This window comes from Carlito syrichta, unplaced genomic scaffold (assembly GCF_000164805.1).
Source record: "Carlito syrichta isolate Samal-C Ts95f unplaced genomic scaffold, Tarsius_syrichta-2.0.1 Scaffold315561, whole genome shotgun sequence".
Lineage (NCBI taxonomy): Eukaryota > Metazoa > Chordata > Mammalia > Primates > Tarsiidae > Carlito > Carlito syrichta.
In genome coordinates this window covers 1706115-1732396 of record NW_007259657.1, presented here as the reverse complement: position 1 = coordinate 1732396, position 26282 = coordinate 1706115, and the positions used below count along the sequence as shown (strand labels likewise).

The following is a 26282-nucleotide window of genomic DNA, read 5'->3' as shown; positions in this document are numbered from 1 at the left end:
CCTGATGGATGGTCTACTTCTTTGGTGTGTATGAACGGCTAAGCAGGCAGTGCACAGGCGATAGTATGGTCAGTTACACAGGTGTTAAAGTCCTTGGGGTGTTGGTGGAAACTGGCAGAGTGCAGTGATACACAGGTTATAATGGAGGATTGTAAGAAGAAAAAGAGAAATTGAGGACATAAAACCTGATATAGATGAAAAGTCACCATCTTAGTGTAGCTTTCACTGAAGTTATTTTATGAGTTATCTAGTATGTGTAATGCACTTTGCAAGCAATTGAAGACAGAGCAATGCCAGCTGCAGTGGCTTATGCCTGTAATATCAGCACTTTGGGAAGCCAAGGCAGGAGGATTGCTTGAGCCAAGGAGTTTGAGACCAGCCTAGGAAACATAGTGAGACCTCATCTCTACAGAAAATTTAAAAATTAGCCAGGCGTGGTGATGCGTGCCTGTAGTCCCAGCTACTCAGGAAGCTTAGGAGGAAGGATCACCCGAGCCCAGCAGGTTGAAGCTGCAGTGCTCTGTGACCATGCTACTGCCCTCCAGCTAGGTAGTAGAGTGAGACTTCAACTCAAAGAAACAAAAATGAAAACAGAACAATGAAAAAGAAAGATAGCATTTGTGCCCTCAATGGATGTGTAGGCCATACGTGAAGACAAATATTAAACAAATAATTCACTTATTACTTAGTAATTTATTAAGTCGTGGTTTAATTTACATTAGGCAAATAAATGCTGAATGAACTGCACAAAAAGAACGTACAGAAGGTCTACCTGCCTGATGAGAGGACAGGGCTCCCTCAGGAAGTGCTATCCTCTGAGAAATGAGTTAGCTGGACAAAGGGAGTGCATTTTTCCAGGCCTGTGACTATTCTGATGGAGTAAGAAGAAAGCCATGAGGGTGGCCTTCAGAGAGCTGAGGGAAGAGGAATGGGTGTAGAGTCTGGGGAGGGAGGTGGGAACCACATCAGGCAGAGTTAGAGGCCATGTCAAGGATTTGGGACATTGGGCTAAAAACAGTGAGAAGCCATTGAAGATAGTAAGTTGTAAATGACATGATCAGAGTGTTTTTCAAGCACCAACTAGTATAGGCAGCAAGTCAGAAGTGAGACGAGGCTGCCAGGAACCCGGGCTAGACCAGTTGGGCCAATGAAAATGGCAAATGTCACTCCATAACTTGTATAATATATCACACACAACTTGATGTTTTCCGGGATTAGAACTGAACATGCGAATGTTGGAAATTATTGTGCCAAGTTCAAACTCGAAGATCTCATGATACATATTTAGGTTATAATTTGGAGGCATCTTTTACTTTAAAATCATAGAACAAAACATTAACTTGCTATTCTCTATGTGGATTTAAGAAAAATGGGAAATATCTGTCTGGGGAAGGGGAAACACCTCTTATCAACAGGGTGCCTGAATGAAACGTAATTGTACACCTAACCCTTAACCGTACCCCACAAAACCATAATAAAAAATATTGATTTAAAAAAAAATAAAAATAAAAACCACCAGATTAAAAATAAAAATAAAAAAAAAGAAAAATGGGATTCCACATTGATCATAATATTTTAAAATATCCATAACAGTGTTCTAGTTATAAAAAGAGTCCTTTGAAGTCACAACGGCTTAGAAGTTGTCAAAGAATGATTAATTGCATTAATTGTCCACTAGATGGTAGCAGTGCACGTCTTCAAAATAAGTAATACATCATTAAAAGATAGAAAGACCCTTAGTGCAAAAAAGAAATCCCCGTTAATTCTTCAGCAGTATTGATAGTAATAAAAAATTAGATGTAATTTAGCTAAATTATCTTTTACTCACTCTAAGTTATTTCCAGTTTGCAAATTAAGAATCATAGTTACCTGAGTGAAGTAGTCTTGCTGGAGGTGTGTCATTCGATTCCTGTCCCGCGGCATACTCTCTTATGCTGCCTCTGGTAGGTAACGTCAACCCTTAACTAAGGGATGCTGTGGCCCAAAGTATGTAAGGCACTTCAGTAAATCACAAAAAAACTCTCCAAATTCCCTAAATTGAGTGCTTTAAAATAGAAAGTAGGAATATGTGTGGGCTTTTAAAAAATTATAAAGAATTTTTAAAGAGAAGAATAAGACATAGAAAGAAAATAAACACATATTATCTCTTGAAATCTCATCTATCTGAGATGTTCTGCACTGGAGGCGTTTTTTGTTTGTTTGTTTTGAGCTGGAGTCTCACTCTTGTCGACCAGGCTGGAGTGCAATGGCACGCTCATGATCACCGCAGCCTCAACCTGCTGGACCCAGGCAATCCTTTCGCCTCAGCCTTCCAAGTAGCTGGAACTACAGACACATGCCACCACACCCGGCTAGTTTCTGTGATTTATTGAGGAGACAGGGTCTCACCAAGTTGCCTAGGCTGGTCTCAAACCTCCGGGCTCAGGCAGTCCTCTCACCTCGGCCCCCCAAAGTGCTGGAATTACAGTCCAAGCTACCATGCCCGGCCTCATTGCCGTAACTCCCACCTACTGAAAGGTAACAGATAGCTGGCTAGAAGCTCCACTTGCCCAAACTAAACCAAGAAAAACAAAAAGAGAAGTCTGCCTTTGTTCTTCCCAATGCAATAAATAAGTGTCTGGTGCCTTCCCGCCCAGCTGACCGGAAACAGCGGCAAGTCCCCCGCCAAGCTAGCCTTGCCTGCCCAAGAGCCCCAGGCTGTGAAGGCCTCTCTTCTCCTCCTTCCTTCAACCTATTCCCATCCTAGGCTCCTGGCCCTTCCTTCAGTCATCTCCCCAAAGCAACAATTAACCAACAGCACAGTGCCCCCCGAACCTTCCTTTCTCAAATAATGTGGCTAGAAAATAGCAGGACTGGTTTTCCCATCTGGATTATGAAATTCTTTCATACCTAGAATCATAAGCCATGTGATCATCTGCTTTTGCAAGCTGACCTGTATGAATTGGTCAAAGAGAGAATTTCTAAAAGGAAGAACCATGACAAGTCAGCGAGTTAATTTAGTGACCAAGTGGGGATTTGATGAGACTCTTCAGGTCATCTCTTTGGAGCAGCGCAGCTGCTGCAATTTGTCATGCACTCATCTTCAATATAAGTAATACATTAATTAAAGAGAGAGAGAAAGAGAAAGACCTTTAAGAGCAGGTAGTCACCCTTCCTCTACCGGGCACTGCCTGAATCACAGACTCAGATATTTGCCCAGAACTGTCACTTTTGCTGCAACGAATGAAGATAAATTTCTCTGCAGCATTTGAGGGTTGTTTGGTTTCAGTGTTAAGAATCCACCATCTATGGCTAAAATCAACACATTTTACTTTTAGTATACCTTTTATGAGATATCTTGAATGCATCCCAGAAGTTTATTGGATTTGAAGATGGAGACTTATTTGGAAGATTCTATTAATTTACTTCCCTTTTGTTTTGTTACTTTTTTTTCCTACTGCTTACTTCTTCAAGGCATCAATTCCATTTTCTGGAACATTTCTTTTATAGTTACAACATTTGAAAATATATAGAGAAAAGCATAGTTAAAAATACAAAGTGGTATTTTAAACCTTGGCTAGACGTCCATGGCTAGATACGGCAAAAATTCTAGGAGTACAAATCCCCAGAAAGAAAATTATTGCTATGTGAAGCATTCAACTTTAAATTACTTTTTGAAGAGATTAATTTAGCCTGTGAAACATCACACAGTCAATCTTAAAATGATATGGTATCCAACAACTATTCGTCCTACTCCACACATATGCCAAGACCTTTTATAAATCCTGATGCGGTAATATAAGGTTGCAGTGAATTATGCCTGCCAAGAAATAGTACCTATTCTGAGAAAAAGCTCCAGAATATTCTTGAAATCTATTTATTATACCTTTTTCCAGAGGCTAGATTGTGGATGGAGGTAGTTTTAAATGCATCCCATGTTGATATCCTATATCAGGAACAAGGAATTGTCAATATGTAATTACAATTAAGAAGACAAAGACATATTGTAATTATCATTAAAGTCTTGTTCTATGAGATACCAGGGTTCTGGAAATACTCACCAGATCTCCAAATAAAGCAGAAGTATCCTTCTTGCTTGACACGAAAAACAGACATAGAAGCCTTCTCTACACAGGTTTAAAACCAGTTATACAAGAAAGACTTCAAGAAAATATATCAGAATACTAAAATTTAGAGAGATTTCTAGCTTCTTTCAACTTTACAAAATTATTTTCAACAGGTATTTACAATTTTTAAAAGCAGAAAACAAGACTCCAAAAATCAAAGCTGTCATATTTTTTTTTTTAAGTCTTGAAGTAGTCCACATTAAAACAATTACAGAGAAAAGCTTCATCCCTAAAGGTCATGGCCACCATGCTAATCTACCACATGATATTTGCTGATACTCATCAGTACTGCTGCCTGGCAGTGGCCAACTGTAAGTCTCTGTTTACAGAATCTGACAATTGTATCAACTGTCTAGAGGGCATCGGCGTGTTTTTTAGAATATACCATACATCAAGCTCCTGTCATATGCCCTCCCATTAACCCTCACAGCCACTAGTTAGAGTCACATTAGCACCCTCATTTTACAAATGAAGAAGTCAAGGCCCAGAATCAGTAGGCACCCTGCTCAAGGTGCTCTACTTGTGTGTTTGGGGGCCACTCTGAAGTGCTGTCTGTCTAACTCAAAGTCAAGTTCTTTCTTTTTAATTGTGCCCCGGACAAATTAAAAATTTGGGAGCTCTCAGAGCAATGAGTTTGCTCAATGTCAAGATCATGAAGGCATTTGTAAAACTGTCCTCTTCCTCATCTGCAAGGGAATCCATTTGGGGGTCAGGGAATCCACTTGGGGAAATAAAGTCTGACGTTTTATCACTCACCTATCAGATGGTGAAGAATGGAACTATTATTGCTGTACATATAACAGGGGCATCTCTCCAACGATATTATTTCGATAATAAAAATATACAATATTGACCCTGAGAAGTTTGTCTATTCATTTGTCAATGTGAAGAGGCAGTTTTTAAAAAAATTGTAATAAGTTATCTGATTCGATTAGTTCACTCGCTTTACTACGTTACCTATGATTCTGGGTAAAGGTGTTATTCTTCCAAATAATCCATAATTATCTGATTGTGTTCAAGACTAAAGATGTCTCCAATAGTCTGTATTAAATGGTCTATAGATAGCACTCATTAATTCGACTTGCAAAAAGCATGATTTGGCACCCACAGTATCCAGACTTTGAAGACAGTATCCAATGAATAAATATTACAACATCAGTATTCTCTTGCCTTCAAGGAGTCCTTGAGTGACTTTAGCAATGGGGGTTACCTCCAAGGACAGAGGGAAGAGATGGGCAAAGGAGTTGGAAAACGCATACTTTAGCTTTTTAGTGTTTACCTCTTTCCAAAGAGAGATACTGAGCAACTATAGCAGAAGTATTATCATCATCAAATCTAGATGGTAAATACGTCAATATTTTCCATTGCTCTTATAATATTTTAGTATATTTGCAATATTTTGTAATTTAAATATTTTCCATTTAAAACTTACAATCTAGCTTCAAAATCATTATTAAGGACCATTCACCAAGGTTCTTTGCTGAGATAACCAAACTCATTTCAGTCTCCAAGTGCAAATTTTGTTTTATTTTATTTATTTATTTATTTTGAGTTGGAATCTCACTCTGTTGCCCAGACTGGAGTGTAGAGACACACTCATGGCCACCACAGCCTCCACCTGCTGGGCTCAAGTGATCCTTCAGCCTTAGCCTTCCAAGTAGCTGGAACCACAGGTGCATGCCAAAAAAATACCCAGCTAATTTTTTTTATTTATTGTAGAGACAACATCTCACCATGTTGTTCAGGCTGGTCTCAAACCCCTGTCTCAGGCAATCCTCTTGCCTCTGCCTCCTAAAGTGCTGGGATTACAGGTTTGTGCCACTACAACTGGTCTCCAAGTGCAAATTTTAAAATGGAATTTTTCTATCATTCAACTCAAGCAGAGTAATAAAGTAGTATTTTAGAACAGACAGAACTGGGTTTAAATCCCAGCTTTCTGAGCATATTGCCTCTGTGACCTTGGGTAAGTTATGTGCTTAAAGTCATTTCCCTCCCATCCTGGATCTGTAAAATGGGTATTTGTGACTGTAAAAGGCAGAGTAACATGGACTCAGTGGGTTAGGAGTATTCTCTCCCTCCCCAGCTAAAAAAATCTGGTGGTGGCAGGGAGGGAACAGCTTGCCCAACAGAAGCCTAGGAGGAAATCATCTGCTCTTCAAGATAAGGGTGGAGGCATAAAACGGGCAGAGGGTCTCCAAGCAAGTAAAGAAGAATCATGTGGCTCATCCTTCCCGTGGGTTTGATCACCACCACCCTTGCGATCACTCCTGCCCGTTTTGACAGGTAAAGCTCACATCCCATGTTCCCATCTCTAAGTGGGAAGAGACTTAAGAGTGTGTCTTCACAGTTCATATTTTTTAATCTCTTGCCTCCTTAAAGGGAAAAGGTGTTTCGTGTGAAACTGCAAGATGAAAAACAAGCAAACATCATAAAGGACTTGGCCAAAACCAATGAGGTAAAGCATTTAAAGGGATATTTTCTCTTTCCTTTCTCTTCTCTAAAAGATTCTTTTCTTTTCTTTTTTTCTTTTTTTTTTTTTGAGTTGGAGTCTTACTCCATTGCCTAGGCTGGAGTGCGGTGGCACACTCACAGTCACCCTAGCATCAACCAGCTGGGCTCCGGCTATCCTTCCACCTCAGCCTTCCAAGTAGCTGGAACTATAGGCACATGCTACCATGCACGGCTAATTTCTTATTTATCGTAAAGACAAGGTCTCGCCAAGTTGCTTGGGGTTGGTCTCGAACCCATGGGCTCTGGCAATCCTCTTGCCTTGGCCTCCCAAAATGCTGAGATTACAGGCTGAGCCACAGATCCTTCTTTTTAATTTTATTTCAAACGTCCACAGGGCTACTAAAAACAATCAAACACAAGGGGAAATGGCAGGAACTACCAGAGTAATTCAGTCAATGGCCAATACTTCACTTGTTTTGTTTTGTTTTTGTTTTCGCAAACTCTCTCTTCGGTTTTTCCTCCCCAAAGTTTTGCAAACAACAGCTTTTTCTAGATATAACTGAAATCAGGAGATATTCTTTACTCCTTTATCAGGGCATCTTTTTCCTCCCTCCTGGTGCCTTTCTCTTGCCTTTCTCCCCATCTCCACCCCCATCTTCTCTGGTGGTATAATTTCTGTTAAAATACTAACTGATAACATCAAGGGTACTGGCTGACATCAGGATGTGAACCTTTCCAAGAACAGGTACATTTACAAAGAAGACTCTTCAAGTTAGATCCACCATTTAAAATCCAATAGGTGAAAATAATCATTTTATCATTAATTCAGCAGCTCCAATAAGGCACATTGTGCCAGCTACCTTACATATTCTCCAAAAGATTTTCGATGTCAGGGTCATAATATAACCCCTTTAAAATGGAAGAACTGAATTGCAAAGGCTATAAATTAAATGACCAAGACTACAAATCAGATTTAAACTCAGAACTGAATCTGGGATTTATCCTCGTCACACACATTCTTTTTGTTTGTTTGTCTGCTTTTTTATTTTTATTTTTTTGAGTTGGAGTCTCACTCCATCGCCCAGACTGGAGTGCAGTGGCCGCTCCCGGTCCCGCAGCCTCCACCTGCTGGGCTCCGGCGATCCTTTTGTCTCAGCCTTCCAAGTAGCTAGAACTACAGGTGCACGCTACCACGCCCAGCTAATTTTTGATTTATTGTAGAGATGAGGTCTCGCCAAGATGCCCAGGCGGGTCTCGAACCCACGGGCTCAGGCAATCCACTCACCTCAGCCTCCCAAAGGCGCAAGATTACAGGCTGAGGCAACAAGCCCAGCTGTCACACACATTCTTAACTCCACATCAAATCAGTCAAAAGTTCTGCTTATTCTCATTCCCAAATGTTTCTCAAATTCATACTTTACCCTCTATTCTACCACTACTACCAAGTTCATGCCCACTCTACCTCTTGCTGGAATAATTTTGAGAGTTCCTTAACTAGCCTTCAGGGTTCTAGTCCTGCTTCCTGCAAAGCCAAGTCCACATTGCAACCTGACTGCTCTCTCTAAAACCTGACAGTAGCGTTTCTCCACTGGAAGGTCATTACTGACAAGCAGCCTAGAATAGAAAGAGCATCTTCTTAGAAGCCAAATGCTCAGGCTCAAATTCTAGCTCTACACTAGCTAGCTCTATGGCCTTGGGCAAGTTAATCTGGATCTCAATTTCCTCCTCTGTAAAATAGAAATAATACACGTACTACTTCCTAAGATTTCTATAAAGATTAAGTAAGCTGTAGCTAGCACTTAGAAGCAGACCTGGCCATGGTAAGCACCTTAGAAAAATTTTCTATTGGTATTGGCAAGACATTCAGAGTCCTTTGTGATCTTCCAACCTGAGAGCCTCTTTAAACTCCTGTTCCTCCACTCTCTTCACCCGCTTCAAGTTCCAAAAACACCAAAAATTCACCCACCTTGGCCCTGTCCACCTTCTTTCATGGAGAATGTGTTTCTCTGCTTCTCTATCTGGCTAAGTCCCATTTATTATTCAAGATTTGGTTCAGGCAGTGTCTCCTGGGGGAAATCTCCTCTGTCCATTGACTCTCATGACCCAGTTTGAGCTGTTCCTTCTGCTCCCGGAGCACCCTGTTTCTTCCCCTGGCATTGGTTAACTGGTTGGAAACGTATGCATGGCTCTGTCTCCCACATCAAACCTCTTGCTTCCTGTAAACCCTTTATCAGCCTCTACAACTGTGGCACCCAGTTCTGCACCTGGTGCTTCATAAAAGTAAGTTCACTGTACCCTCAATTCTTCTGCTGTGATAAGAGGTCTTGCCAACAGCTCTCATATATCCAACTTGTGCTTTAGCCTTTTGATCAAAATAAATAAACATGTTGGTTGGTTTGTAGTAGCCTCATATTATCACATAATTGATTGACTTAGAGGTAGAGGTGGATGCAGCTAAGAAAACAGCCAGCAGACTGAAACACACCCATCAGCTTGGTGTAATGGGTAGGAATTGAACATTTTTTTCATGTTTCTCAGGTTGGGGACTTGTGTTTCATGTCATTTCATAATTGAGTATGACTTTTTTTTTTTTTTTTTTGAGTTGGAGTCTCAATCTGTCGCCCAGGCTGGAGTGCAGTGGCATGCTCACAGCTACCGCAGCCTCGACCTTCTGAGCTCAGGTGATCTTTCCGCCTCAGTCTTCCAAGTTTTTGAAATTCTCAGCTAGGGAAACAGAAAAGGAAGGAAATCAGCGTTTGTTAAAAGTCTGCATGTCTCAGACCTGAGATTGATTTCACAATCTTTACACTTCCCAGTGAATTCCCAGTAGCCCCATTTCTCAAGAGAGAAGACTGACATTCAAAGAGTCCGGCCGGGCTCGGTGGCTCAGCCTGTAATCCCGCACTTTGGGTGGCCGAGGTGAGTGAATTGCCTGAGCCCGCGGGTTCGAGACCCGCCTGGGCAACTTGGCGAGACATCTCTACAATAAATCAAAAATTAGTCAGGCGTGGTAGCGCGCACCTGTAGTTCCAGCTACTCGGAAGGCTGAGGCGGAAGGATCGCCAGAGCCCAGCAGGTCAAGGCTGCGGTGGCCGGGAGTGGTCACTGCACTCCAGTCTGGGCGACAGAGTGAAACTCCAACTCAAAAAAAAAAACCAAAGAGTCGTAGTAACTTGCCCAAGAACATATTACTAGAAACATGACAAGGCTGGCAGACTGTTTCTTCTGTTTGATACAAACCTTTCAGAAATTCCAGAGTTTATGGGAGCACTGGGTTTTAAGGCCTAACTGGGGACGGAGGGAGGTAGAAATATAATATAAACCCCCAATTAGAGCCAGATGGTGTGGCTAAATCATTTGTGATCCCATTCAACTCCAAAGCCGTGGAAGCAAAAATACTAACCAAAAGAGCTGCCCATTCTTTTTCCATTGATGGATTCAATGTCCTAAGAAAAGTGATCAGTACAAATGGTTTCTTTCTCACTCTCTAACATTCAATAGTTCTTAAATATATTTGCAAAAACCTCATAAGTCTACTAAAAGAAGGGTTCATACTTTAGTGACATCAAGCCCCAAATTCCTTTCATGGTGTACAACACATGGTCATTTCTTAATAAATGTGTATTGGGTGAGCAAATAAACAATTGTGACTAACATTGACTTCATCTCGCAGCTTGACTTCTGGTATCCAGATGACCCCCACCACATAACTGCGAACATGACAGTGGATTTCCGAGTTAGTGAGAAGGAAACCCAGTCCATCCAGTCTGCCTTGGATCAAAATGAAATGCACTATGAGTAAGTCCTATGCAAATATCCAAATGTGTTTCATACTCAAACTTTGAGGAGGCTGGGAACTAAGAGAAAAGTATTACAATAGAAATACTTTTAATTGGGACCCCCCAAAACTCAAGATCTATCTGGAAGATAAAATTCACAGTTATTTCCAGTCTATTGAAGTCTGCTTACAGAGGTGATAAGAGCAAACTTGGCAACTCAACTTCCATCTTACATTTGTTCTGATCTGAGAGAATGACAGTTACACCTACCATCCAAAACCAGCCCCCTCGTAAGCACAAAGCCCTCTCGAGAAGGTATGGATGAATGGTTTATCCACCCATAATCATCCAGAGTTCACAGGCTGCTGGTGATGATCAGTTTCATGTTCTTGTATTTGAATTCTGCTGACACACAAAAAGAAACCCAAAAGACCAAAAAAACAAACAAAAACGGTGCTCATCTGTAAGTCAGAGATGTGGTAATGAAAAGTAGATAATACATAAATGATTCTTTATGAAATAAATTCTTCCTCAGATAAAACAAAAGCAAAGCAGTAGAATAAGGCTTAAATCAGAAAGAAGAGAATCTTAAATTGCCAAAAATGTGTAAATGGGTCATTCTGGTCTCATAGAGAAATAAGAAAAAAAGTAGAATGTGCTAAGCACCAACCATAGGTCATACACAGTCTAGGCCTTGGGGCAGGGAACAAGAAAGGACCCCCAAAATAATATCACAAATCAATGCATAATTTAGAAAATGAAATGTGTTTTCATACTTTCAAGCATTTAGCCATTTGAGGCACTGAGGGGTCCAATTTTAACTCCCCCTGTATTAAGACCCTCACTGTCAAAGCACGTGTTCTTTTTTTTCGTAAGCTTACTGTTTCGTGCCTGTGTTACCTGACTTAGTGTTTTAGCTCAAAGATTTTCTTTTGACTGAGATAAAGGTAGATCTTATTGATGTCAGTAAAGCCATACTGCAGAGCACAGTTTACTGCTGTTCGTCATGTCTTGTTTGTATTTGTGATATTGCTACAATATCTCAAATAAATATTTGAGTGAAACTAAGAAGTCACATACATAAGACAAGTAAGCAAAAACATTCTTGTTTATGATTTTAAAAGTAGCAGGTTTGTTGTGAGGGTTTTATATCATTTTATTTTACTTTATTTATTTCATTTCATTTCATTTTAGATGAGGGCTCTCTGTTTTACCTAGGCTGGTCTCGAACTCCTAGCCTGAAGCGATCCTCTCACCTCACCTCCCAAAGTGCTGGGATTACAGGCATGAGCCCGCGTGCCTGGCTCTTGTGATGGTTTTTTGATCACTGTTTTTGTTTTTGCTACTGTTTCAAGACAGTTGTGAAGAAGTTAATAAATTGTAAAAGTTAGTAAATTGAAAGAACATAATTCAAAATTAACTTATACCAGCATTTAGCCCTTTTAAATGAATATATTCATATGCCTTTTTCTGTTTTTATAAATTATACCATTAAAATTAGAAATGGACACTTCATAAATGTAGCTATGAGATTGCAGACATTTGTAGTACATTTGTAGACTATCTGCTTATGGTTCAGATGATGTCTTGATTCTTTCGTATAAAAGAAACTGACCCTCTATCCTAAATAACTTTGGCTAGTGTGTCTCTTGATTCACTTCATAGTGAGCCTTCTCAAATGTGGGCCTAGGGAATTTCACACCCTTCTTCACTCTACTTCTTCATATAGACCTGATCCGCATTCTTATGATCAACTAACTCTTGCCAAGTATCCAGCCCAAGCGAAAATAAAACAGTGCTCTGGCCAAATTTTATATAATTTGGCTTGAACAGCAGGGTGAAAAATTAGGTATTATGTTTTCCTTAATAACCTTGTAATGTGGTTACAACGTTGAAAATATAATGTAGAAACAAGTTAGTTTCTTGGCGTGAGTATGGATAGTGGAATAAATCATTATAAGGCATCTAGGCAGGCGTCTGACATCCTTTCAGTTTATCAAATATCTCCCATCAGTCCTTTATCCTCTTTAGTCCTCCAGACCTCTCCCAACCCGAAAGGATTCTGACTCAACTTCAGGTCTAATTTTCCAGACCCCCACTATTAGTGTGTTTTTCACTTTGCCATATGCCGAGATAGTTTCTTGCTGTCTACATCAAGAACCAAAGTGTTAAACTACCTACAAAAATTAGTTTTATCTAATTAAGACATGATTTCTAGAAATTGGCTCAAATCAGCCAAAGTTGTGGGAAAGCCACATAATTAGATAGTTACCTTCCTCAGAAATATAAATATGTAAAGTGATCTGTGCAGACAAGAACTATTTAAAATCTTATCTCCAAATACTAATTATATAGATAATTTTATTTGCATAGTAATTGCATGTGTTACTTGGTGTCAGTCAGTAACAGAAGAGGGTTCTAAGAACAGAAACATCTGGTTGGACCCAGGCACCAGGCTGAATTAAACCATGTTAAGAGGTCGGTTTGACACAATGATTTACTGTCTGGATCCAGTCCCTTTCAAACCATGCACTAGACAGTATATATAAGCCACTATTTTTTAAAAACGTATCTGTGTGTGATATTTTTCTTAATTTTTCAGAAAATTAAATTACTAAGCCAGATTTTATTTTAAAGTAACATACTTGCTCCCTTTGTATTCACACAAAACCATAAAAGGCCAAGTCCAAAAAACAAATAATACAGACATATTAACAAACCCAAACAGATTGGTGAACAAATGTCTAAGGAAAGGACATCCATTAGACTGAGCCCCAAGGGGAGACACCATATTTGGATTCAGCAGTTAAAAGCTCTAGTGTTGGGCAACCCCCTTAGGACCCCTCCCACTGTGGGAGCTTTTCTGTCCTCTCAATAAATCCCGCTTTCAAAAAAAAAAAAAAACTCTAGTGTTTTTTAGCATTTTCACATTTTAGATAGTCAGTCTTTAACATTATCTTTCTTTGATCAAAAGTTCAAATTAGAAAACAGTCATTAATGAAAGGTAATTCAAAAAACAACTATTAATATAAAAATAATCAAACTCACATGGTATGATTAAGGAAAATCTTATTAAGATCCACATAAGATTTTGAGGGCAATGCACAAGAGATATATGCCATGCTGACACAGTGATAACTAACACTTCATATTCGTGTCTAATTGCTTAATAAGAATGTTCAGTCAGACACCAATTCATATTCCAAGGATATACACAGTCCAATCGAATAAGTGTTTCCATCAAATAAATCATTCCAATGTGTCAATCCATTCATCTTGCTTTCCTCTCCACATTTTTGCATACTACTTGCCGGAGAGTATGACATATATATTAGGCCTGCTACACATGTTGAAGTGCACCATGGGTCATGGTGAAAAATACAGGAGTGTGGAAGGCAGGGAGGTGGGTTCTGGAGCAAGGCTGTCTGGATCCAGTACCTTTCAAACCATGCACTAGGCATCTAACATTGACAATGTCTTTAGCTTCTCCTCACCTTGTACCTCATCTGTAAAATGGGTACAGTAATGGAACCAATTTCATAGGGGTTTCATGAAGATCAACTGAGACCATAAAGTTACTCTTTGTCTGGTCCTTTATCTTATTTCTATTAATGCCGGTAGAGGAAAGGCCACTCATACCTGTGCTAACATAAATGCACGCACGTACTCACACACATACATACACACACACACACACACACACACACACACACACACACACGTGCAACAGGGGTAACTAGAGACTACCACCATGTGTTTCATTTTCTTCCTAGTAAACAAATCAGTGCCCTGAAGTTTATCATTCAACACAGTAGTATGTTGGCAAATCTATGTCAGCAAGTTGCTTGTATAGTAAGGCAATTAGGGAGTTACCAGGGACAAACTGCATCTTGTGGAACCTGAAACTATACTTTTTGAAGAGCCCCTATCCCGGTGCAAGGTGGGCATCAGGAGAATCCAGATTAGTTTATAGCACATCCTGGCAGTGGCTCTGCCTTCCTAAAACATATTTCCCTACTGCATGTAAACAAACGCACATACACGTGCACACACGCACACACGCCAGAGCCTTTGGCAGTCATATACACTGGCCCACAGTTCTCTATCCTTCTTTGTTACTTTCTAAAAGCAGCATTGGGAGGGAGCTTTGAAATTGTCGAAGTAGAATTCATCTCACCTCTTCTCTGAACCTGACCTTGGGGGACAAGCTTCCATGAGAGTTGGTCGATTGGGTCAACCTTACAGAGGCCTCTGAAGACTAAAGAGAGTACAGTTCTGATGGTAATACCCAGGGAGTTCGTTGGTATACAGTGGTTCACAGCTAGGGTGCTAAAGTCAGACCCCTCCAGGTTCAAATCCCAACTCCTGTATTTTATTGGTTGTGTCCATTTAGGGCATCTACCTGCCTTTCTAAAAATGGACGGTGATTAATTTATACCCAATTAATCACGTTGGTGTGATAAAATGTAAATACAGTGCTCAGCAAAGTGCCTGGGACATAAGAGAGACTCACTAAACATTAACCATTTGTATTATTAAATCCCTAGTGACAATTATTTATCCTTTAACCTTCATTTAGAAATTTTTAAAACAAATTAAGCAAATCTTGGGGCACTAAAAAGAAAGTAATTTGGTTTCATCGGCTTATGCCTGGCTGCTGGTTAGCGGAAGGGCTCATGAAAATAACATCTGGCCTTAGTTCTTATTTCCAGCCTTAGGCTTAATTTCTAGTCCCTATCAGCAGCAATCTGGCACCATTCTGATGTCCTCGTGCAGCTGCATTTGTGGAAAGATAGTATTTCAGCTGACACGATTTTTCTTTTTTTCACTGCTGGTATCACAAGAGCTAAATTGATACGTGTAAGTCTAAAAATATTCTTAGATACAAGCTTCCTGTGACTAATTAATACTGTCTTATGTTGCAAATCAACCTCTGGGACCATAAAATTTCTTTTTTTGCCTGGTTCCTCTATTTCTACTAATGCAAGTAGAGCAAAAGCCATGAGCCCTGTTTAGCGCTTAAGGCAATTAATTATGTCTATAATGACCACCCAAAATATGATTTCAAACCTTCCCAGGCTATGTGTGAGCTTTAGTGCAACATGCACCATCTGATTCCAAAATTGCTGTCACAGATTTATTTTCTCAGAAATCCCAGATTCATCATAAGTCAAAAGGAAAGCACACAGTGAGTTAGAGATAATGTGCATAATGATGTGCTTGTCAGTGCTGTTAATGGGAATCAATATTCATGAGCAGTACTGGGTCCCATGTGCTAAATAAACTCTAATTAGGAGTATATGGCGTTTGTGTTCCACATCAGAACTCAGATCAGTCAGTCAATCAGCAAGGAGAAACCAACAAGCAGAGTGGAGCTCTGCAGTGTCATAGCTCATTATCATAAGAAATTGAAGAAATCAAAGAGTCAAGCAACAACATATCATCAAAGCCTGGTCTAAAAATGTGTTAAGTCTGTAAAGTGATTGTCAATTTTGTGACTCAACTTCACTATGATTCTGCAGTTCATTGGGTGCCTAAGGCCTGCCAAACACTTCTCATATTTTGCGTCATTTCGTCATCCCCACAAACCTGGGTGGTATATGTGGTTTCATGGTAAAGGTTAGAAAACGGAGGCTCAGAGAGAAAATTAAACTGTCCAAGATCACATGAAGCAGTAAGTTGCCAAACTGGAATTGGAACCCAAGAATGTCTGACCACAGGTCACTGCTTACTTATTTGATAGGATTTATGATGGTGGAGAATGCATGATAGTGTCCTAAATGACTAGAATGCATGTCAAAAATCGACAGTAATCTACCTGCATACAGGATTCACTAGTAACAGCAGGAAAATATACATGCATCAACGGAAAGTGAAATAATCTAAATAAGAAAATTGTTCAGATAAGTACAACTTTTAAAAAAATCTTTTCTTTTTAATATTTTCATTGAATCATTTCCACCATAAGCTACAGTTTTCTGCCCTGCAAAATAGAGTATATTGAATATACTTTACCATTGGGTGGAGGATTATTATAAACATGAATTTTCATACTGTGTTATGAGAAAATGGTATTCTCAAGGGCTATTGAAGCTGCCAAAGGATGCTGAGCCATTTGGACCTGCATCAAGGGACCACTGAGACCCTGTTTGCTAAGTCCTTCTGAGTAGCTTTACTCTCCTTTTTGTGTGTGTGTTTGTGTCAACTATCACCTACTGATAACACTGTGCTAGCTTTCAGTAAGTCATTTCCCCTATATTCGATGCATTTCTTCTAGATTAAACAAGCTTTTTAGAACTATATCTAAAATAAAAGGAACAAGGCTCTTTGTGAGGGTGTTTGTACATCTCCTACAGCTGTAAAATAATGCTTAACATATTAAGGAATCTAATCATAGACTTCCATGCAACCATACAGCAATGGAAAACAACATTTGATCACATAAATGGATGCTACCATATTAATCTCAAAGTGATATTCAGTATAATACTTAATAGCAAGAGACAGGTTTTCCTGTTAAAAGCAGAAGAAAAAGAAGAATGTCCCTTTTCACTATTATTTATCACAGTTCACAGAGCTTAGCCAATGCAAAAAAGCAAAGAAAGAAATCATTATTGAGAAAAAGTAGAAACTGTAGTTATTTGCAGAAGAATAACAACACAGAAAATCCTAAATGCATAACTAGAAATTCTTAAAAATAAAAAGATAGTTTTTTAAGCTACTAAGGTGGCTGATAGGTAAGTGTAACCAAAGCAATTCGTTTTTTAAATGTATGAATATTGTAATCACCAATTCAAAAATGTAGTGGGAAAAAAAGCCACTCACAAGACTAATAAAAATTTATAAATAAGCAATCAAAAGATATAAAATTTACTAAAGAATAAAAAATATACAATTATAGTATGTCCTAAATTAATAATATAATTATTCTCAACTTATTCATAATTTCATACAGTTTCTATCAAAAGCCCATTTTTCTAAAGATTCTAATAATTTGTAAAATGATTCTGACAAAACATTTATTAAAAACAGGTGAAGTTATTCAAAAGATTTGAAACAAGAATAAGGAGATACTCTAGTATTAAAATTTTGCTGTAATTAAATATGACTTGACATTTATGCAAGCATACAAAAACAGATTAATAAAGCAAAGAGAAAATCCCAAAACAGTCAAAGTGCTTTAAAATATTTACATATATGATAAAGATGGCATTTCAAAAAAAATAAATCTTGAAGTCAGGCGGTTTGCATTCAAGTTCTTAACTTGACCACATACAAATTTTGAGTATCTTTCTAAGCACTAATTCCCTCATCTGTAAAATGGTAATAATATGACAAAGTTAACAAAAATAATGTATGTAAAGCTGTGCCTGGTCATATTAAACAAGTGGATGTCTAAGTCCAAGTGTACACGTCATGTAGGCAGTTGGATGTGTGAGCCCAAAATTCAGGGAAGAGATCAGACCTGAAGATTCAAGTATGAGTGCCTATAGGTAACCATTAGAGTCATGGGACCCCACAAGATAATGAGGAAGAGATGACTCAGGAAGAGATGAGAATGGGAAGAAGACGAGGCATAAAGCTTCTGCACCCAGCACTAGCCTCCTACCGATTTTTATTTCATCCCCTCCAAATCATCTTAGCCATTTTCTAGATCCATAACCATAGATAAGCTTTTTCAACACTTTGTGCCTGGTTTTTCTTATTTGTGAGACATGGATAATAATCTCATGTGAAGATCAAATGTATTATTAATAATAATGTACATAAGGAAATCAGAGCAATGCTGGGCACGAAGTAAGTGCTAAGTACCCACTTACTATTATTACTATCATTATTGTTATTCAAGTTTCACCCAGCTCTCAAAATGTGGAGTTATAAGGAATGGTCTGTAGATTTGTGCATTAAAATACCCCTTGATGCCTGTGTTGAGTGGATATGTGTTTTGAAGAAAGATGGGGTGTACTTTAGCAGAACAATACAAGCTGCATGTGTAATTTCAAATATTCTAGTAGCTACATTAACAAAGTAAAAAGCAACAGGTAAAACTAATTTAGTGATATGTTTTATTTAACCTAATATATCTGAAATATTATTTCAACAATCAATATAAAATTCATTAGTATCTGACACATGCAGCAATCTCTATTTTTGGCAAGCCCCATTTTAAGTGTTCTACAGCCACTTGTGACTAGGGACTGTCATGATGGACAATTTTAGATAAATGGGGACATCGGAAGCCGACCAGACATATGACATGTCTAAAGGAGATAGCTGGGACAGAATAATGAAGAAATGGAGCAAGCTTGATTCAAGATAGAGGAGAGGAAGAGAAATGTTCTGCTAATGAAAGATAGCTGTGGTTTTTCTTTCCTGTGATAAAATGTGCATTTTATCATTCTCCTGTCAAACAGAATCCTGATTCATGATCTACAAGAAGAGGTTGAGAAGCAGTTTGATGTTAAAGAAGATGTCCCAGGCAGGCACAGCTACAGAAAATACAACAACTGGGAAAGGGTATGGGTACAAAATGCTTGTATTTTAAAAAAAAGTTACCCACAACATTTTTTGCCATTTTGTTTTCTTTTATTCTCATCTCTCAAAATTGGTTTTGCTCTTAAGATCGTTGCTTGGACTGAAAAAATGGTAAATAAGCATCCCGAGATGGTCTCTCGTATTCAAATTGGATCCACTGTGGAAGACAATCCTCTATATGTTCTCAAGGTAAAAAATAATTCAAAGACCACTGCTTCTTATCTTTATTGAAAAATCATGAATTTAAAAGTTACTTTACAACCCTACCAAGCTAATTCTGAGACAATAAGAAGTATTATCTTTGTAAGACATTTAAGCTGTAGACATTCATTCAAGAATAGAAGTGACAGGTGTTTTCAGTGGAACCAAAAAAGTACTCAATAAACATTTGTCAGAGATTGCACAGTGGACAAATTCACCAAATATCTTATCCTACAGTTTTATTACAAGAGTTTGTGATGCCCCTGGTGTATAAAACCCATCAAAATTTGGTGAAACTGATGAGTGAATGTCATAAAGGGGAATTTAAATCTCGTAGACTCATAGGACCCCAGAACAAAACGTTAGGTATTTCAACCTTATATTGATGTAAGTTATCTTTCTATAACAGAGCTAACAATTGCCATTCAATTGCTGCTAGATTTTTGTTCATGCTAAGATACTGCTCGCTGAAGCAGCCACATAATAACTGGGAAGCCCATTCTTACCCTGAACACCCATTCATTCATTGTCACCAACCACTCAAAACAAATCGGAACTCTCTTCAAAATGACAGCCCTTCAAATATCCAGTACTATTCGTCCTCCTCACTCCAACACAACACAAAGTCTTCTTCACTCCAGGCTTAACATCCCCAGTTTATAAAACCAGAAAAACAAAAAGAAATGACAGAAAGAGAAGTGACCTTATAATCTATTATTTCTCAGAACATAGGATGTTAGCAATAAAATAAGAAAAATAATAGATTACGATTTTTTCCAAAATCCTTAAAGCTGCCCTGACACTATGAAAAAATTTGGAAAATATAGGATGTAATAGATTATGAATTATGTATAAACATTGAAGACTATGTTTCACAGTCCACCCTGAGAATAATATGAGCATGCGTGGTTCTCATTCAGCAACAGATGGGGTAAGAGTCTCTTTGAGAATATGAATGAGTTATTGGTTGGCAAAGGATCAATGTGTGAATCCGTGCAAAATAATATCTCAAGTTTATTTCTAAGTAGATAGGGAAAGAGAATGAAAGAAGAAAGGCTATTTTTATGGATTGCGGCATTCATGCACGAGAATGGGTCTCCCCTGCGTTCTGCCAGTGGTTTGTCTATCAGGTAAGTGAGTCAGAATCCTCACACTTCTCTGACTGCCAAGTCTCCAGCATGTCACTGAATGGCAACACCCTTTCCATATGTGCAGTTCCACTTAACTAGAAGCACCCGTATTGGGTCCTGTCAGGGAAGAAATGCTTTAGTTTTACCCATCACTGCAGTTTTTATGAAATTGATACCTTCTTTTCAAACAATTCTTGAACTCCAACTGTGTTTCTTTTATGAAGCTTTTTTTTGGGGGGGGGACTATAACATGGAAGCTTTTTCTATAGTCAAAAATGGAAAATCTAAGCCGGGCTTGGTGGCTCAGCCTGTAATCCCGCGCCTTTGGGAGACTAAGGTGAGTGGATTGCCTGAGCCCGCGGGTTCGAGACCCGCCTGGGCAGCGAGACCCCATCTCTACAATAAATCAAAAAAATCAGCCGGGCGTGGTAGCGCATGCCTGTAATTCCGGCTACTTGGAAGGCTGAGGCGGAAGGATCGCTGGAGCCCAGCAGGTCGAGGCTGCGGTGGCCGGGAGTGGCAACTGCACTCCAGTCTGGGTGACAGAGTGAGACTCCAACTAAAAAAAAAAAAATGGAAAATCTAAAACCACCTTCATGTACTAGCTATAAATTTGACCCTTCGTCAATGAGCTCAAAATGTAGATCCCTCATTCCTGTTTAGATATGTCATTGGCCACACATGTACTTGGAACTTTCATATTTAAATTTTCTTTCAAAGTGAAAAATAACTCATTTTTTGAACAGTATATCCAGTTTATCTACTTGATATTCCTCTCACTCCATTGCCATTGTATTCTGACTCCTTCTAGCTTTTGACTTTCTCTTTCTGCCAGTTTTTATACATAACATACTCATGAAATATGCATGGCAATGGTTTTCCGGGCATGGATGCTTTCACTAGAAAAGAATCTGCCACTAGAACTGACTTATTGTTTTAGCTTTCTCATCTGAGGGCCAAGAACTTCCTTTACTCAACCCATAAAGGGACACACATTATGGGGCTACATAAAATTTCTTAGCTCCAATACAGATGTGTCTGGAAGGGATTTTCCAAGAGTGGTGAGAGAGATTTTAGGTAGCCACAGAAAGTCCAAATAATTAGAGAAGTTTCAGTCCTCTATGAAAAAAAAGTTGATTGTTCAATCTTTATATTCTTGAGTATCTTATTAATACAAATGTTCTTCTTTAATCCTGTTTATAGCTACTTTATAGACCCTCTCCAATATTTTCATATTCCTCTGCCATCAGACTCAATCCATATTTATGTAATGGATGTGGGGGAACATCCATTTTAAACAGGTTGTACTGCTAATTTTTCACTTGACCTCCATTCTTCCTGTGAAACATATCTTGCATGCTACATTTAGAATGCCACAAGTCTTAATAATTAAATGATCCTTTAAAGCAGTGGTCCCCAACCTTTCTGGCATCAGAGACTGGTTTTGTGGAAGACAACTTTTCCATGGACCAGAGGATGGGCAGGGGATGTTTTCAGGATGATTCAAGTGCATAACATTTATTGTGCACTTTATTTCTATTCTTGTTACATTATAATATACAATGAAATAATTATACAACTCACCATTTTAAAAAAAGATGTGGATAAAAGTGGTAAGTGAAATAATGGGTGGGCCACACACAGACTAATATAAAGCCTGCCACCAGATGCAGCTGTACAATTGAAGTACATCAGCTCACTTGTGACTCACTAGTAGGGTTTTGATATGAGTCTGCAAGAAGTTGATTTATTGTGGTCTCTGTGCAGTCAAACCTCACTGCTAGTGTTAATCTGTATTTACAGTCAGTTCCCAGTGCTAGTATCACTGCCTCAGCTCCACCTCAGATCGTCAGGCATTAGATTCTTATAAGGATCACGCAACCTAGATCCCTCTTATATGCAGTTCACAATAGGGATCATACTCTCACGAGAATCTAATGCTGCCCCTGATCTAACAAGAGGTGGAGCCCAGGCAGTAATGCAAGTGATTGAGAGGAGCTGTAAATATAGATGAAGCTTCACTTGCTTGCCTGCCATTCACCCCCTGCTATGTGACCCAGTTCCTAACAGGTCACGGACCAGTACCAGTCCGTGGCCCGGGGGTTGGGAACTCGTGCTTTAAAGAATGTTCATTTCAATTAATATCATTAGCATGGATAAGTGAGATCTACATAGGTCATTTATTTTTGTTCATTTTAGGAAAAATATGTTTGAACTTCTGTGATCTTGAGTAAATGACAAGTTATTACTATTATAACCACAGCTTTCCACATAATAACTAAACTTCACATCAATATCTCAATTTTATCCTACTCCTACAGGCAACCAAAACTTATGGAAGAAACAAAATTATGACCAAACTCTTGGACCGAATGAATTTTTATGTTCTTCCTGTGTTCAACGTTGATGGATATATTTGGTCATGGACACAGGTACTGCTTTGTACTCTCTTGTTTGCATTTAGATAATATATTATTTACTGGCTTAATGCACATTGAATGTTATACATTAAGTTCTCAGTATCCAGTTAATTCCAATTCAGAAAAGTATATTTTTTAAAATCTCAGACTAAGTCAAGTATGACCTCCTAGTTGTATAGATGTCCCTGAAATAATATGAAATTTTTACTGCTGAAGCTAGTTATGTGAAAAAATGAAAAAAGCAGTAATTATAAAGGAAATGTATCATTATATTATATGATAATGGAATATTCCAGCTAAGAATAAAAGCCATTTTAAAACATTTTGAACACATTAATTCAAAATAAAAGTCATTGTCTCCCATCAATTTGGAACAGGATTTGAAGTGGAATCACTGTACCAAAAAATAAATAAAAGAGAGACACATACATTTGTTTGTCTTTTAACAGGATCTTTTATTTCCTGGATGTTGCAAAATAAGATTAATATTGAAGTTTCAGATGGCACTATCACAACAAATTCTTTCCTGAAAATTATGCTCCAACAATCACAATTTGACCTGCATTATATCTGAATCTATAAATGGTGAAAGATGTAATGACATTATAATTTAAAGTACGGGTAATTTTAGAATACCATTAAATATTTTCCAGTGCTAAAAACTAATCAACAGTTTTTAAAACTAACTGAATGATTCCACTAAGGCCTAAGACTATTAATATTAAAAATCATATTTCTGAAAATATTACAAACCATAAGAAAGCAATATGTTTTCTTTTTAAATAAAGGGCCTCAAGTTGACTAGATAGATTTCAAATAAAGCTGTAGACACCTGCAAAGAGAATCTGAATTGATTAAATTGAAGAATGCAAACTGATCCTGTGTAAACACTTCTATCATTCAATCTGACAGAACCGCATGTGGAGAAAAAATCGTTCCAAGAACCGAAACTCCAATTGCATTGGCACTGATCTCAACAGGAATTTCAATGCTTCCTGGGACTGTGAGTAGCAGACCTGGTCTCAAGGCAGCTTGCTATAAAGAACACTTAGACACCAAACTTAGCCAAGCCACCTACTTATTTCTGCAAAAATAGGTATTTCCTGAATGAATTTTAATTTTCTTGTCTATAAAATGGAAGATCATTGTCACTACCATTGAGAGATCATGAATGTTTTGCTGTGTGGAAGGAAGTGGGGAGTCAGTGGTTGTTTATCAAGTCTCCTCTTCCTTAATAAATCTAACTTGCTAAAAATCAGACCCAATCCAGATGTACAAAAATTCAGATAACCTGAAGAGAGATCTCAGGTCCTCCTCTTCCTTGTCGGATAAAAGCTGAGAAATATCAGTGGTTAAAACCAATGTACAGGTAGAGCTTTAGATGTTTAGTGAACAGATACATCTAGGGCAAAGAAAGCAAAAAAGTTTAATGGAAATACAATAATAAGGAGAGGCCTGCTATATCAGATGATGCCTTCGTTGCTGTACAACTATGACTTTATCATTACACACGTTCAAGGAGAAATTACCACTTCCCCCAATTCATATATTTCTTCTAGACCTAATTTTTTTTGTGGGGAAGTGGGGTCAAGGTCTCACTCTGTCACTAGACTGGAGTGCAATGGCATGATCACAGCTCATTGCAACCTTGACTTCCTGGGCTCATTGCAACCTTGATCCTTCCGCCTCAGTCTCCCAAGTAGCTAGGACTACAGGCATCCTCCACCACACCCAGCTAATTTTTTAAATTTCTTTTTTGTAGAGATGTGATCTTGCTATGTTTCCCAGGCTGGTCTTGAACTCCTGAGCTCAAGAAACCTTCCAATCTACACCTTCCAAAGTGCTGCTATTACAAGCGTGGGCTACCTCACCCAGCCTTAGACCTAATTTTTTTTTTTTAATATCACCTCAGCTTTTAACTCTACTCTGTCAAAATGAATATGATAATAGCAGCCTCTTTCCTGATTGAAAGCTTCTTGCTGAAACAGGCTGAAGAAACTCAGAGAGGGTAATTTACACAAGCCCCCAGCACTGGGGTTGAATTGACAGTGGGGTCAATCTGACTCCAAGCCCAAGGCTGTTTCTGATGTATTATTCCTGTGGCCCTGAGAAAGAAAGGGGGAAATAAAGAAGGCTCAGAATACTTCAGTGGGCAAAATCTGTTGCAATCCAATGTGTGTGTGCAAAGTTAATCTGCAGAATGTTGACATAAGAGACATTGAAGTAGCCCTGTAAATATGAGAGGCCAAAATGTGTAAAACAGTTTGTGAATCCATTTCAGAAGAGGCAGGAGCTATACTGACTGGGAGCAGACTGTTATCTCATCCACTCATGTCTTCTGCAGCTTTTCCTGACACCAATAACCCGTGTTGGGAAACATATAGGGGCCCCGCACCAGAGTCTGAGAAAGAGACAAAAGCTGTCACGGACTTCATTCGAAGTCACCTGAAGTCAATCAAGGTTTACATCACCTTCCATTCCTACTCCCAGATGTTATTGTTTCCCTATGGATACACATCAAAACTGCCACCCAACCATGAGGACCTGGTATGTAAAAAAAAAGAAAAGTCTATGGTTTACACTTTGACACCACCATTGACTTTCTGCCTATTCTTCATTAACTTGAGTTATGTTGAAAGGATTTCATATTTTAATACCAAAGAAAAGAACGAATGAGTTTGCCTTGGAGTTAAAATCATGATATTTTTCTTTTCTTTTTGAGGAAGCAGTGTTTATTGAGAGGACAGAAAAGCTCTCAGAGTGGGAGGGATCCCAAGGGGAGTTGCCCTAAAATCATTATCTTTTTCATTTAATAAAAGCATGTGGATAATAAAATCTTTCAATGTAATTCTAAGAAAAAAAACCAACAGGAAGAAATGTCTAGGCCATCCCCAGTAGATCTATTACTACTCAGCTCACTATGAAGTTTAATATTTACTATAGGTCATGTTGTAAAAACACATAAATCAAAAGTCTAAACAGAACAACAAAGACATTTGCAAGTCCTGTCCCCCAGACACCAGACTTAAAGAGATTCGTTGTATTTATATCCTTCTGATCAACTTGGAAATATTAATTCTTTTCCAATCCATAGAAAGAACTCACGAAATGTTTGTGCAGCTTCCTCACTAGCTTCCTCACTAAGAAAACACCATTCTTCCAAAACCATGATATTAAGCACCATTTTCCTTTCTATGAAAATTGATTTGATAGTGTGAGCTTAAAAAAGAAAAATCCTGCATATGGGTATCATTGAATCACAGGAACTAAACAGAGTGAATGAGTAAATAGAGAGATAAATATTCTAGATTGCTGTAGAGGAAAAGAAAGTAGATAAAGTTCAGTGACCCAGATCCACTGAATTGGCAAATATAGCACAACCAGTAAAAACTATGATTCAAATACTACCTCATACAATTAAATTTATTTTTAAAAAGAGGTCACCATTTTCGCCTTGACCTCAGTCAGTTGTATTCAGCCCAAGAACATTTAATTTTAGTTGGAGCAGAAATTTGAAACAGTCATTCAAATCATCTATATATAGATAACAAAGAAAATATACAAGCAATGTGTGCCCATAGGCTCTTTTGTTATCTAATCTAGCTGAGAATCTGAACTATGAGTCTGATTAATCTATGTTAAGGGGCAGCAATACAATTT

The 26282-nt window shown here is 38.4% G+C and overlaps 1 protein-coding gene across 1 annotated transcript in view; it reads left to right on the top strand.

Moving 5' to 3' along the window:
* The first annotated feature begins 6269 nt into the window (after window positions 1-6269).
* Window positions 6270-26282, top strand: part of CPA3 (carboxypeptidase A3) — a 34652-nt gene continuing 14639 nt past the window's right edge. Inside the window, exons 1-9 of the mRNA XM_008072975.1 lie at window positions 6270-6389; window positions 6486-6561; window positions 10231-10355; window positions 18751-18853; window positions 18959-19060; window positions 20101-20202; window positions 22524-22634; window positions 23535-23625; window positions 24967-25169. Coding sequence (XP_008071166.1) covers window positions 6322-6389; window positions 6486-6561; window positions 10231-10355; window positions 18751-18853; window positions 18959-19060; window positions 20101-20202; window positions 22524-22634; window positions 23535-23625; window positions 24967-25169 — 981 coding nt within the window. The 5' untranslated portion in view covers window positions 6270-6321. The remainder of the gene's footprint in view (window positions 6390-6485; window positions 6562-10230; window positions 10356-18750; window positions 18854-18958; window positions 19061-20100; window positions 20203-22523; window positions 22635-23534; window positions 23626-24966; window positions 25170-26282) is intronic.